General features: G+C 50.3%; 1 protein-coding gene across 1 annotated transcript in view; it reads right to left on the bottom strand.

The window, feature by feature from the left end:
• Positions 1–7,775, bottom strand: part of LOC143145983 (uncharacterized) — a 47,540-nt gene extending 39,765 nt beyond the window's left edge. The window contains exon 1 of the mRNA XM_076309885.1: positions 7,537–7,775. Coding sequence (XP_076166000.1) covers positions 7,537–7,603 — 67 coding nt within the window. The 5' untranslated portion in view covers positions 7,604–7,775. The remainder of the gene's footprint in view (positions 1–7,536) is intronic.
• Positions 7,776–15,168: the final 7,393 nt, after the last annotated feature.

The following is a 15,168-nucleotide window of genomic DNA, read 5'->3' as shown; positions in this document are numbered from 1 at the left end:
ACCGTTAATACCCGTAACGAGATCGATCGGATCGACGTTCCCCGAAAGTATCGAACGATCGCGAACTAAGGGTCGGCCAAGTTTTCTCTGTCCCCGAGGATCGAACGGACCAAGGCCGCGAATTCGAGTTCGAGTCGAAAGAGGGTCCAGGGGGCCGAGGTCGGGCTGGCCGATCGATGAACGAGGAAAACGAAAAGTTCCCGGCCCGGCCCGGCCCGGCCCGGCCCGGTCGCCCATCCTTTACGAAGGACGCGACGATCATTCGCGGGTTTTGCGTAACCCCCGTTGTTTCGGCGGCTCGCGAGCAATAGTCTCGTTTACGGCTTCGAGCCGGCCGAAAACGTTGTTGCGCGATATTACAACGCGCGACGCCTTGCCATAATTTCCAGTTAACTCGCAATTTAGTCGCGCTGTAACTCGACGTAGGTGAGAAACTTGTCCGTTGCGCGAGCTTCGAAACGGGAATAAACGAGGCAACGCGCGAACGTATCGACCGTAATATCCTGGACTCGCTTGGATTTTGCTGAAGCGATCGACGAGAGTATCCGCGAACTAACTTCCGGAACAATGATTCCGTTCGAACGGAACGCCTCGAGGGCCTTTGCCGTGTTCAAAGGAAGCTTTATAGGTTCCGCTTGCGCGGAAGGTGTTTGGAAAAATTGGAATTAAATTGGAATTGAAACGAGAACGAAGCGGGTACTCGCGAACCGTCCCTCTAAATTCGCAGGATGCAATCGTTCGGGTAAAGTTCGAAACGCGTCGCTTTCGTTCCCGTTCAAAGCCTCCGCGTCTCGGCAGATGTAATTTCGAAGGAAGCCCCGCGAGCCTCGCGACGACGTACCGGCGTCTCGGTTAAGAACGAGTCGAGACAGCGACGAGGATTACCGGTTTCCTTGTGTACGGAAAGTGACGCGCCAAGGATAATACGAAGACGCCTCCAGGCGGCGACGACGACGACGACGACGACGACGACGACGACGACGACGACGACGACGCGTTTCAGTCACCCGGTGGTGTTCCATCGACGAAATTCTCGCGGGAAAGAATTAGGAGATCCATCTCCGAAAGCGTGAACCGCTTTTAATTTGATTTTCGATCGCAAATAGAACGTATCGCCGCGTCGAAGACGATCTAACGGCTTCTCCGGTTCGAGGGAGCACGATCGAGGAAACGGCTTCTCGACTCGAGGTAAACGTAACGCGATCTCTCGAACGGAATCGAAAGAAACGTTACGGACGGCCAGTGTTGCGCAATTTTCCTCGGTAGCTTTCCGAATGCGAGGCAACGGGAAGAATCGACCGCGGTGGAGGACACGAGCGTTGTCGCTCTCGGTACCGTTTCGTGAAAACGTGCACCCTCGCGCGAGCACCTTCGAACGAATATCCCGACTCGGGGGTAGCGCGCCGCTCTCGAAACGATAATTATCGTTACCGAACGTTATCGATCGAAAAGGTACGTTGCGCCGAACTACGCGCTAATCGATTCGGAATTAATCCACCGACGAGGCTTCGGGCAAATACTCGAATATCGGGATCGAGATCGGATCGTGCGAGTGCAAATTCTTACGAATATCGCCCACCACCTGCTTCCAAGAACAACAACGGGGAACCAAAGGGTGAATCGAATTTGCCCGATTGATCGGCCTCCCTCCTCCTCCTTCTCCTTGGTGGATCGTCGTTAGGATGATCCCAAGTTCCGGCGTCCGAGGCAACTGCTCGACAAAACGGCCAGGGATTCGTTAGCATTCCGATCGGAAAGCACGGAATCTCCGGCCGGAGCAATCGGAGTCTCGATATTCCCGCGGCAATTAAGAACAACTGCCTTTCTAAGTCTCTCGATCGTGCTACCGAATTAGGTAATTATCGTGAATCTCCGACGGCGGAGAACTTTCGAAAATAATTATTCCACCGGGAGCTCTTTGCACGGATCGTCCCGCCAGAAACAGGACAGCCGTCTGTCTCTTCGATCCTCGTATTTTTCAAGATACGGACCCGCGAAACAAAAATATTTCCCAATTTTCGCCTCGTCCGGAGCAAGAAGTGCGCAGGCTCGCCCTCTTCGAGTATTTGCCCGCGAATCGTCTCACCGAAGAATCAATTACGAGGAGGGTAACACGGGCCGGTGAAACAAGCCGAAAGAAGGGATTAATCGATCCTTCTTTTTTTTCTCACTCGTCGAGAGTGACCCCAAAGGGAGCTTCGTCCGCGCCTTCGACGCGCTACTTTGCAAATCTAATTTCATTTCCGGGTTTAGTTCTTCGGAACGCTTCCCGGTATCCGTGGAATAGCGGAGACGCCTGGGGATTTCCATTCGAGACAGAAACACTCCTCGGCTAAGAGATTAAAGCCGAGCTCCGCTGGGATACCTTCTCGCCCAAAGACGGTTCGATCTCGCAAAAGCTGCGGACCAATTACGTCGAACGCGAATTTCAGCCGCCTCCTCTTTCGTGGACCGCGAAAGGAAGCCGGGGGGCGAAGGGGCGAGGGGGAGAGGACGCTCGATCGACGAGTGTCGGTGTTCCCGAAATTTGTTTTCGAGTCGCGCGGCACGACGAGGACCGCGGTGGTCCCGGTGTCCCTGTTTACTTGGACCGAAAGAGACGGATTCCGATAGAAGGCCAGATCTTCTCGGGATCGTGCACTCGCGAGGATTCGAGCCTCGGAAGAATCGATCCGACAACTATTTCCCACTTTGTACGAGATGCACGGGATCTCGTTCGTTCGATTCGTTTCGCCGGTTTCTTCTCGCCTCGCGTCCCGTTTGAGTAATCGGAAAGAAGCGAGAAAAAGTATCGGGACGCTTAACGAAAATTTGTACCTGGTACGTAGGTAGGTGAAACCGCGAGTCCGTAGCGCGATAAATTCGCATCAACGGCACGGAGAAACGAGAGCGAGTGAATCGAGAGAACTCGTTCAGTTATTCCTGGCGGGCTGCGCCGATAAATTTACTCCGTTCGGACGTTTAATCCTCGGAGCCCGATATTTCACGGGAAAACGGATTCCGAGCTATCAGCCTCCAATTTTCTTGAAACTTTCGGAACGGCGATCCTGCAGTTTAACATTCTCTCCGCCATACGTCGATACGTAACGCGTTTGTCAAGACCGATTCATCGTGGACTCGGATCACTTCGGTCCTAAAATTCGAACGATACCCCTGCGCTGATCGAACGACCGTAAAACCGAATGGTTTTCGGAAGTCGAACTTTGCCTATTTTTTCGTTACGCGGTAACAAAGAACATCCGCGAAACGTTCGAGGCTAATTTTTTACCATTCTTTTCGGGTACAAGGAGCATCGGATAAGAAGAACGTGTTTTTTGTAGCTGCGAAAACACAAGCTCGAAGAGTAAAACTTCCCTCCAAAGTAAATGCAGGTTCTCGAGTTTCTTACAAATTGTTCCCATCGATGGATTCGTGGAAAATCTGTTAAGAAAACTTCCGACCATCTTCGATAGTTTTCGAGCTAGTATCGGAAGGGTAAACATTTCGGGAGCAGATTGTTCCTTCGCGAGAGATACTTACCTACGTACTCCTTGTTAGCGCACGAATGCGCCGAGAAAAAGATTTCAATTTCGATCGGTCGATCCGTTACTTTGGAAAGGTATAACGAACCGCGAACCGGTAAACCGAAAAGTGACCGGAGGCTAGATTCGAGCACGTTTCGCGTACTATATAACGAATCGCGTTCGATCGCGCTCGTAAACCCAGCTCCGCTCGCACATTTCGATTTCGATTTCGATTTCGATTTCGGTTTCGGTTTCGGTTTCGATGTTGGTTTTTTGCGCGCAAAACCGATCGTTTAGAACGATTCTCGCTCGGGGAAAATCTCTCGGCGCGACGAGATACCATCGTGGCACGTGCAAAGGCGTGAAAAAAAGAAAGACAAAGAACAACTCGATGTTCGAGGTGAACGGATGGAAAGAGAAAAATACGAAAGAATGATTTTCAATAGGGGCATCGTCCTCGAATATTTGCACGATCGTCGATGGAACCAGTCCCGTCCCGATCGAGTCGATTCCAACGGCCGAGAGCCGTTCCCAACGATCGATTTATTCGCGAGAAGTGCGAGCAGAGACGAAAACCACAGGGCTCGGTCGCACAATTTTTGCCCGTCGAAGCCAATTAACCGTCGTCGCCGATAACGAAATCGCCGAGCGATCCGGTAATCCTATTAAAATGGACGATCTGCACGCGTCCACTTCATTATCCAATTACACTACCTATCCAGTGACAAACTAGAGTCGCTCTATTACGTAGACCCCCGGTTTGCCGAAACGAATCGGTACAACGTTGTTGTACAGTGTCGCGCACAATTCTCGCGAACTTGTAAAAAAAATCTTTCCAATTTTTCCGTTCGATACGAAATTTCCGAGCAACTTTCGTGCCACCGCCCCTTTCGAATATTTCGCGTTAAAGAAGAAGGAAGGTTAACGCGTCGACGCGATCGATTCGAAGGAAAAAGGCAATTTCGCGTAGTTCGACGTACGGAGAACGCCGTTAACGTTTATCCTGCGAGCAATGGGGAACATTATCCGTCGCGTCTAAAACCGGCTTAATACGAGTCTTAATTAATATCGGAAGCGATCTCTGCCGAAGCCGTCGGCGAATTTCACAGAAGCTACAAGTTTCCAGGACATCCAGTAACGCCCGAGTCGCTCCAAGATTACTCGCCCGCGATAGTGATTTATATCGGTTCCCCGAGTAATTAAATTGTACGCAAACAACGTGGCCCAACTATGCGGGATTATATACCAAGTCGGTGGGCGTTTCGCTTTGATCCGTGCGGCAAAAGCGAGCGCGAAGCTGGATCCACGCTTCCAAAGACGAAGACCGTGAAACTCGGTAACCGCGCGATCCAACAACGATCGAACCGCGCCGGAAAAGAAATCTAACGCTACCCTCTCGGAGTTTACGCAACGCGCGAGACCTTCTTCCTTTCTTATTTCCGATCGACCGATTCGACGCGCAACGTCGCCAGAGATCGGAAAACGTCTCGACGATATGGAACGTTCCAAAGTTACTTTCGTCCTTGGACGAAAAGCTCGAACGAGATCAAACGTTCTTAACTTGGCCGAAATGCTGAGAAACGCAACCCGTGTCTCGCTCGCTCGCGATCAACCGAATACGAGCACCGCGCGACGAACGTTGATTTCATCTACGCAAACAGACCGAACCTAATTGCAAACTGTCTTGTAAATATAAGGATTTCAGACGTCGCCGACTAATCAACGAGAGTAAGACTTGCGGCGTACCGTCAGGATTTGCGAACAAACTCGGCCGGTGCTTGCTGTCGCGAGTACAACTTTCGGTATTTACCGATACATTTGCGTAAACGCGGCAAACTGCGAAACAAAAGTCCGAGGCATTAATTTCGCGACATAGATTCGCAATCTCTTTCGTGCACGCTTCTCCGAGAATTCCAGTTTATCGTGCCACCGACTCTCTCGCGATCCTTGCTCGTTCGCTTCGAGCCACAACGAGTTGCCGTTTAACCGATTCGCTAATTTTATCAGCGATCGAAACCGATAGAGCGAGACAATTGTCGCTTTCGAGGTTATCTTTCGAGTAAACGAATTCTGAGCGGATCCCTTCTTCTAAAAGAAACGTATACGTCCGTTCGATCGTTTTCGAGGGTAAACGCGAGAATCTGCTCGCAAGAGATATCCCCCTTTTCTGTTGGGAAAACTGAAACGATGCTGTTTCGTAACGTTAACGAAGGGTTCGCTCGCTCCGTGTCACAAGGAGACCGACGTTTCCGGAGTACGTCCTGAAAGTACATCGTCGAGGATCTTTTTTCGCTGTCTCTGGATTTCTCCTGTTTCTCGATCTTCGACTCGTGGAATCGTTCCTCGCTCCGAGGACGAGAGAAACGAGAAACGAAAGCTAGCAGGGAAGTCAAGGTTCGAGCGGTTTTCAGCATCGGACGTGTCAACCGCGAGGCCACCTCGATAATTATCTGGAACGGTGTAAGGGTTGAACAGCGTCGGTTCGTTAAATCCAGCGTGCGCGGCTCGAGGATGGCGAGTCGGTTGATGCGCGTGCACACGGTCCCTGCGGAGATGTGTAGCCAACTTTCGAGGAAAACTCGCGTTGCCTGGCTGGTTGGCTGGCTGGCTGGTTGGCTGGTTGGCTGGTTGGCTGGTTGGCTGGCTGGTTGGCTGGTTGGCTGGTTGGCTGGTTGGCTGGCTGGCTGGCTGGCTGTTCGCCTCCTCTTTGTCGAGCGAATTACGTCCCGAGCAGGCCTCTGTGTTTACGCGGAGGGCACGAGTCGACAATGAAAGAAACCGAGCGGAAAGGGGAGTACATACATTACGAGTTAACGGGTCGAACTGTAGAGCGTGCTTTCGAAAAGCTTACGCGCGACCAGCTACGGAACCGTTCAAAAACGCTCAGGACCGTTGCGTCGCACGGTAACGTACGACGCTTCGAAATATCGAAATATAATACATAATGTATTCGGAGAAGTTTGTCGTCCGACCGGAATCGATCCGATCGATCGATACGAGCGAACGATCGTGCGGCAACTTTTTCAGAAGATCGTGACCATATTTTCGAAAATATGTGTGCAAGCGGTAAGCCAATTTCGGCGGATAATAAAAGAGTTCTGGTTCTTCGAACGGGTGTTCCGTCAGTGTCCTCGACGGAACGTTCCTCCGTCTAACGAAAGGAAGCCGAAATTTCTTTCGGCCGACCCCATTGTTGTTTTGTATACGGTTAATTGTTGCGCCACCCGGTATAAAATGAAACAGCACGAGGGCGTGCTTCTCCCTCGAGACTCGGTCATACTTCCGTATTCCATTCAGTCAGCGAATAAACACGCGACTACGCGAGTCAAGTGCAGTTACAGTGATGAATAACTCGGTAACTATTATGTCGTGTATATCTCGGTGTAATTATGCGTCGAATGCGTAACGAGAAGAAAATGTTACGATTTAGATTAATAATAATAATAATAACAACAATAATGACAATAGTAATAATAATAATAGTGACGACGACGACGACGACGATGATGACGATGATGACGATGATAATAATAACAACGGTAACGATAATACCGGTCTCTATTGCGAAAAGCTACCATTTAACGCGAACCGAGCCGATTAAACGAAATACGTTACGTAAAAATATAGAAAAAATATACGTTTACGATGTATAGGCGAGATTCGATCATACGTCGCGTTATAGTGCGCAAATTAATCGGTTCTTTGACCAGCGTAGTACCGTCAACGGACTTTACCGAATCGATCCGAAACGTACCATGGATCGCAAGTTTCGACCTACAAGTTTCACGCGTTACGGCACCTTATCGCGGCCGCGTCGACACTTCGATAGCATCGGTACAATCTCTACGTATACATCGTATATTACGTTTTTCGACCACGATGGTCCGAACACCGATTTCTTATTGTACATTCCGTAATTCTCAAAGTTCGATATCGATATATATATATATATTACTTTGAACAGATTGAGCAAGAGTCTCGAATTTCAAAGTAAATGCACACATGTATACGGTAAGTAAGGGAAATAACTGACCAGAGGCGACAACAACGACGATCAGCAACCAAACGATGGAAACGAAAGAACCACCGCGTCGATCCATGCTTCCGTCGCGATGATATACCACTTCGTAGCACACCAAAGTTCGATCACTTCATTTCAACTTCGGGAGAACCGTTCGAAACGAATGCGGATATCCACGAACACGTGAACAGATCGAGAATACCACGAGAATGTCCAAACAAAATGAAGAAACTCCGTACGAACCACACAACGTGACAGTTGAGCGCGTACTGACAGGTCTCTGTAGCTCTCGCGTGCGCTCCCACCACCACGTTACCCCCTTGGCGACCAATCGCAACTTGCTCTTCGTCTCCCTCTGTTCGGCCGCGCACCCCCTGGGTTCGTCTCCGTTTAACCAACACGGTGTTTTCGTGTATCGCAACTCGTGCCAACTCGTTACCGTTCTCGGCCACCGGTGGCGCTGCTACTCTCGTGAAATAGGAAATTTCAAATTACAAAGTAACGAACCGCAATTATTACCGGTGCGTTCTGTGCACCGGTGGTTCGCGATTGTTGGCCAATATTGAATTAGAGAAATGTTGCGCGGCCGTTTCACGAGCGGGATTTTTACGGTCGAAAACTAACCATTTCCGGTCCATATTCGCGAATAAAGTTTTTCATAGAAGTTATCGGAACGGAAGGAGAAGAGAGTTCGAGCGAAACGATTGCGCGGGCGGCAGAGGCAAAGGATAATAGCACGGAAATTCCGTTTCGACGTAGCACTTGGTACGCAAACTTTGGCCATAAGTTGTAACGTAGGTACGACCGTTCGACAAGAAACGGAAATCTGAACTAATATCGAAGCGACGAGACACGACGGGACACGATGGGACGCGCGGGCGTCTGCTCTGTTCAAAATGGCCGGACAGGCAAAGCGGAACGGAAGAACAGATTGATGGAAGGCGGCGAACAAGCGAAAGAAGCGAGGGATCGCTTCCTAACGTAATATATTTCACGCACGACAAAGGCAATAACCTTGATTTATTATTCTTCCGGGAACGAAAACGAGAAGATACGCGTAGGTAAAGCGAGGCGAGTTAAAATTATTTAACGAGTACGCGACTCCTTCGACTCGTCGTTACTTCTCCTCGTTCCTTCTTCGTTTCTCGCTGGTTATTCGGCGGCATAGACGGAATGCCGGTTCAACTTTCTCGTGGTCGTTCTTTCGTGTTTCGTAGAGAAAGTGACGTACGTACGTGTACACGTAGACATTAAAGGTACTCGATCGAACGTTGGATCGCTCTTTTTCGAAAACGATTCGATCGAAAGAGACTCGAAGGTAAAACGGTAACGGGTCGCGGCGGTCCCATCCCGGACTTATCGTTTCGCGCGACAGGTTCTTTACGAGCTCGTTTTCTTTGGATAATGCGTCGTTCGAGGCGACAACGAAAAATGACAAAACGCCGGAACAAATGGCCCGCAAGTAACGTCCTCTTTTTCGCGTTAAAACCGAAAAGAGGAGATCCCGATAACGGTCGGAGCGCTATCGATGCACGAGCGACAAAATGAAAAAGAAATATCATTTTCCGATCGCGGAAATATAAATCGTAACGATGATCTCACGATCGACAGTTACCGGCAAAAGTATTAGCGTTATCGTTAAATAATACGCCAGAATGCTGACCGAATCAACCGTTCTGTTCGCGCGATCGAATGGAATTAATTTGCGCGTGTAGAACGATAGCGGATAATCGATTCGTTCCACCGCGCGTAGATATACACTCTTTTAATCGCTTTATAATCGTACAATAACTGTCGCGTTTTCACCGCGCGTCACGCAAACAGAATTTATCGAAATTCATCGGCTGGCCATTGTCGGACCATTATCGCGACCGCAATAGTCACCGGGCGTATCTGTTGAACCTTCGACATTGTTTCGCTGGCCGCAAAATTCATCCCGCGCGCACCGCGCGATCTCCGGTGAAACGAGCCCGCTGGCAAACATCCTGCTCGCCTTGAGCTCGAATTAATTTCGCCTACGGGCGACCGTCCGAATCAAAAATCGCTCCCGACGCCTCGACGAATTTCAATAATTATCGGCAACGCGGCACAACCGCGATGTAAATCGGTAAACTGGCTCTTTGGAAATTACCAGGATTCGTCTCTACGTTGGGCGCTACGTCGCGCCGCTGCCTAACAACCGGCGAACCAAAAACCATCCACCAATTATCGCGACGACTGTTATCGTTGTGTCCACCTAACGTCAAGTACATTGCCGCACGGATTCTGTGTATTGCGCGCGTATCGTGTGCTCGCGGTGCAATTTAATTGATACAGGTATCGCGTTATTGGTGACCAGTTGCTTTCCACGGCCTAAACGCAGAGAACGTAATCCACTGTCGGACGAAGCGTCGAGCGAGGCTACCGGCCGACCAAATCCGTACGCGACTACTGCGCGAAACGAATTCGTTCCCATTATCGATATCATCGTACGTATTTCCCGGAAATTTTCACCGATCGGGTCTGGATCGAGTTCGATTTCGAAACGATACGATAAATTATCCTCGAAATTGTAAAAACGCTTAACGGGGGCCCAACGACGCGGTTCGAGTAATTTTCGGCGGGGACGTTAAAGAAACGTAGGAAAAGGTGACTGGACGGTAGGGATACGCGTACACATCGAGCGTATATCGAGCGAGCGCGGACGCGGACGCGGACGCGGACGCGGGCACACGCAAACAAACAAGCTCGAGTTACGGAGGTATTTAGGTTGAAACGGGTCGAAGAAGGGGTTTGGACGGAACTAATTATACATCAGCGCGCACACACACAGTGTGTGTTAAACGAGGTGGCCAGGATAGGACGAAGTTACTTCGGTGCTACGTAACTTCTCCTATCGCGGCAACCCCGGTATCCACAACTTCCGGCTTATTCCGACCCTATGTCTGGCCGATCCGTCCAACTTTCGGAACGCGCTCGCCGTTACGCCAGGGACGAATATTTCCGCTCCTAGCGTAAGACCGGCTAGCAAACGATCCGTCCATCCTACGTGTTTCTCTCTGCCGACGGAAGAACCTGAAACAAGCAAATCGAATTTAAGCCCGTTCGAACGATACGGTACCTCCTCTTTGTTTCCGTTCGCCCCGGAACAATCGCTTCGCGAAATTGAGAAAAGACTCGACGTTAATTAAGAAATCGATAGCACGAGCCACTCTTTTGTACACGGAAACGCGCGTGGTGGTACAATATTTCGGAATATTCGGAGATCCTCGTTAAACGCAAAGGAGCGACGAGAACCGGAAGGATCGTCGCGTCGTCCGCTCGAAAGTTTTCAACTGAATCGAAAAGTTTCCCGAAAGTGATGCCGTTCGCCACTTTCCGCGTCGCGGTTACTCGTACCGTACGAGTGTGCAACGATCCGCGTCCAGGTTCGATAGACTTTCGAAATCCCCCGTTTCTTTGTTCTTCGTTCTTCGTTCTTCGTTCTTCGTTCTTCGTTCTTCGTTCTTCGTTCTTCGTCCTCGAACGCGCGAATCGAATTTAGTTTCGTCCGAGGTTTCGGTACAGTTCGCGCCGGGAAACGAATTAGCAGTTTCGAGCGGCGGGAGTAATCACAGGTATCGACGTTAATGGTACCGAAACGATTAGAAGCTGTCTCCGCGAGAGGAGGTTGTCGGCGAAACACGTATCTCGGCACGAGGATTGCAGATGCGCTCTCTTCGGACGCGTTACCGTCGGGTCCAGCGATGCGTTAAATGGAGCAAACGAGGAGTATACAAGGGACTCCTTCGGTAGCTCGAACAAAGAAGATTCTGGTCTACCGAAGTTGGGTCGGGCAACTTCCGGTTACTCTACTTCCGACTAACGACCCATCTAACTTCGGGCACGCTCAAAGAGTGGACCGGAGCGTCTGTCGCAATGCCGGCGACGATGCAATTACTTGGCGCGCACTTCGTGCCGTGCAACTAGCAATTTCCAGCGATGTCGTTAACGAGACCCGCGAAAAGGACGATGCCAGGGAATCGTAATGAAATTGTCAATCGCGACGTCGTGGTTCGATTTTACTTTGATACTCGTCGCGAGAAGCTTCCCTTCCGGAGAAACTCGCTTCGTAATTGTTCGATCGATGTCGTCCGATCGGACGCAGGCTTCGATCGGAGCCGCGACACGAGGAATCGCAGAGTGTTTTATCGCTAAAAAAAATGTCTTCCTCTCGTTCGGTTTAAATCTCATCGAAATACCGCTCTTCGAAATTGTCGACGTTTCTTCGAAACCGAGCACGGAAGAGAAACGGACGATGGGAGACGAGAGGCGAGAGGGGAGAGGCGGGAGACCGGTGAAGGGAAACGGGAGAAGAGAGAACTCTTGGAAAATTAAATCGATTTCGGCCCTGACGTCGTATCTTTGGTCGAACGCTCGCAATATACGAGTACGGGAACGAGAATGAGAATGCCGAGCCTCGGGAGACGGATAAAAGGCAGGGAAGAGCGGTCGATTTAAAAGGCTCGATTCCCACGGTGGTGGACAGGAGGCGAGAAAGTCGAGTCTCCGGGGCATTTGCGGACGTTTCGAGCAATTAGGCGAGACGCTGCAATTAACGGCGTTGCTCATCGACACCCCCAAGCTCCGTTACGGTGTCCTCGTTGTTTCCGCCCTCTTGTTTTTCCTCCGCAACCGCCGTTGGCCGGTTCGACCGAGAAATCCGGTCCCTCCGATTCGCGATTAAGGTTGCCGTCGGCAAACCCGCGCCATGAAGATCAGGAAACCCGATTATCCAGGTTTTGTCCCCGCTCTCTGCGGCGAATAGATCGATCATCGCGTATCGGAACCACTCCGACGATATGAAATTTCCAACGGTTTTTCCAGGATTCGAAACACGAGTTCTCGACTTTTGGTTTAAAACTTGGCCGGTGGTAGGGGGAACATTCACGGTCCGTGTTTCGAACAAATTTGCGTTTCCAGCGTTTCTTACGCTCTGGGAGGAGCGGTCGTGCAAGAACCACGGAATCGCTTCTGGCGTATAATTTCCTCGGCGGAAAAAGCACGGATGTTTGTCCCCGTGGTCGGGGAACGAGGTACACCGATAAGTCCGATTTGTCGGGAACTCGCGAAGGGAAAACCTTCGAAGGTAGTAGCCACGGAGAAAACGAATACTAACAACGACCGGGTAGTCGCGCGACAAAGAAGGAGAGAATCGGTTCCCGTCGCAAAACTTCTTTTCCTTTTTTTTCTTCTTTTCCTTCTTTTCCTTCTTTTCCTTCGACTTGTTACTTTTGGTTCTCGGCCGACTTAAACGCGTTCAACGTCTCACGATACATGGTCTCTCTCTCTGTAAGTACGTCGATCGATCGGTACGCGGACGAAGAATATCTCCAGCCGGTCGATGAAACATTTTTACAGAGGTATACGTATTTGTATTTGTATTTCGACTCGTTTTCCGCGCAAAACAGATATTTGCGCGACGATTGTTTACTTAACGGAGCGAAACATTGGTAAAATGTACCGATATTAATTCCGCTATCTGACCATTAAAAAGTTTGCAACCGTTGGCTGACTACAGCCAGAATATTCTACTGCGCTGTTTGCGGCGCGCGGCCCCGCGAGACCCCGCGAGACCCCGCGAGACCCGTGCGTCAATCGGGGTACCGTTTTTGCGTAATCCGATTTCGGATAGTCGCTACCAATTCGAAACGATTAAAATCCGACGAAAACAGTTGCCCCGATAATCGCCGATTTCTCGACCACGGAGAACAAGAATCTCTCGGCCCTCGTTTCTCTTCCGTTCTCCTCTGTTTCCCGGTATTTCGAGTTGCTCGATTTAAGACGAACGTCGGTTTAAGCGAAACGTCGATTTTCCGTTGGGTCGGTCCGGTTGGACGCTTGAAAAGAGCATCCTATTGGGAAAGAAATCAGCCGGCGCGGTGTTCGACGCGTTCGTCCCTTAATTGGAAACACGAAACATCGATTTAAACGGACGAACCGTCATCGAGCGGAGCAAGGATGGAGTAGAACCAAAGGACAATTAACGACGCACCTGCACCTGACACCGACGAGATCGCTCATACTACTCGATCACTCCGCGATGTGACGGCTTTTCAAAACACACCTACCGCGTTCAACGCGGACCTGCATTGTGCGTCACGCTGTGCCGTATCGCGTCGACGTTTTCCCGAAGGAGTGCTCGTGCTCTCGACACGCTTTTAACTCGCGAACGATCGCGAGCGAAATTTAGTTTCGCTCGTACGTGTGCATTTTCTCCGTAGCCGCGCGTTCGACCAGCGATACACGAGCGTGATTCTTTTTACAGCGTGACAATAATTTCGACGAATTTCGACGAATTTCGACGAATTTCACGAATACCTGCAAGTTCCTAACGCGAGAGAAAATTTGTTCTCGCTTGTTCCAAGAACAAGTATACGTTTCGTTCGTCGAAATATTGAAAAGGTTACGCGGATCGCGTCGCGGAACGTCGGGGATCGCGCGATACGATGGGAATTACGGTGAGCGAAGTAGTATTCCGAAACGATTACGAATTAGCGATGGCGCGTTCGAGCATGATCGCACGATGCTCGCGGCGGGCGTGGTGAATTAATTGTACGAAATTGCTCGACTGCACGCGCGGTGCCAGCGAGGCGATCGAGCGGATGCAAGGCAAGCCGCACGCACCTGCGGCTGCGACCGGCCGAGTGCACATGGCACCCGTTTAATATAGAAAGTGCCCTATTCGTTCGGCGCACCATTACGGATGAAATTTTACCCCGCGATACGCCGAGGGACGTTACAACTACGGACCGTATCGTCTACCCACCCGTCTACCTCGCTACCCCTTTCTTCTCGAGAATCTTCGAGTCGCGCGCGATCGAGAACGACCAACGACCAAATAATACGCGCAATCGGTACGATTCGAGAACATCGCGATCGCGCGATGCCAACAGGAATAACGAGCTTCCTGCGAAACGATTTCGACCTCTGCGCGAACTGTCTCGATATCGGTCGAAAGAGATTCAAAGACAGCTTTAAATGCAAATATTTATAGAGAGAATACGCGAGTTCCAACCGGTGTTTCCAGTGCTCGTCGCTTTCGGGAAATTTCGACAAATTTCATATTCCGCGAGGAGGGCAACACATGGTAGCTGTACGAGCGATCGTTTTCCACTCTCCGGCACGACCGACGGTGATATATACGTAGGTTGCTCGTGACCAATTGGCTCGCGAATTGTCCGGAAGACTCCCGACTTTTCCAATTTCGAGCCAACGGGATTCGGTGTATCGTACATAAATCACATCGCGTTCGTTCCCGGATAAAATAATATATAATGGATCCATCTCTTCTCTCTCTCTCTCTCTCTCTCTCTCTCTCGCTTGTTCTTTTGCACGAAAAAATGCGAGCAATAACGCAAGGAAAAGAAATGCTCCGTAATGGGAAAGAGTCGAGTTCTTTAGCCTCGTGACAATTCGTCCGAACTGAAATTCCAATAGGATAATGCGGTTTTCCCCGGATATCGAGTATGCGTTCAATTGATTCGAGAAGAGATTTTAACCGAGCGGATTTACCTTGGATTCGAGTTGGTTCTGGTAAGCATCGATCTAGTTCGATTGGATCCGGGTTGCCGAGAACCGATCGTTCTTACGCGTAAAACGGATGGATAAATAGATTCTCCGTAA

The sequence above is a fragment of the Ptiloglossa arizonensis genome, chromosome 4, assembly GCF_051014685.1.
Source record: "Ptiloglossa arizonensis isolate GNS036 chromosome 4, iyPtiAriz1_principal, whole genome shotgun sequence".
In the NCBI taxonomy this organism is placed as follows: Eukaryota; Metazoa; Arthropoda; class Insecta; order Hymenoptera; family Colletidae; genus Ptiloglossa; species Ptiloglossa arizonensis.
The sequence above is the reverse complement of the archived record's forward strand: the minus strand, read 5'-3'. Positions and strand labels throughout refer to the sequence as shown.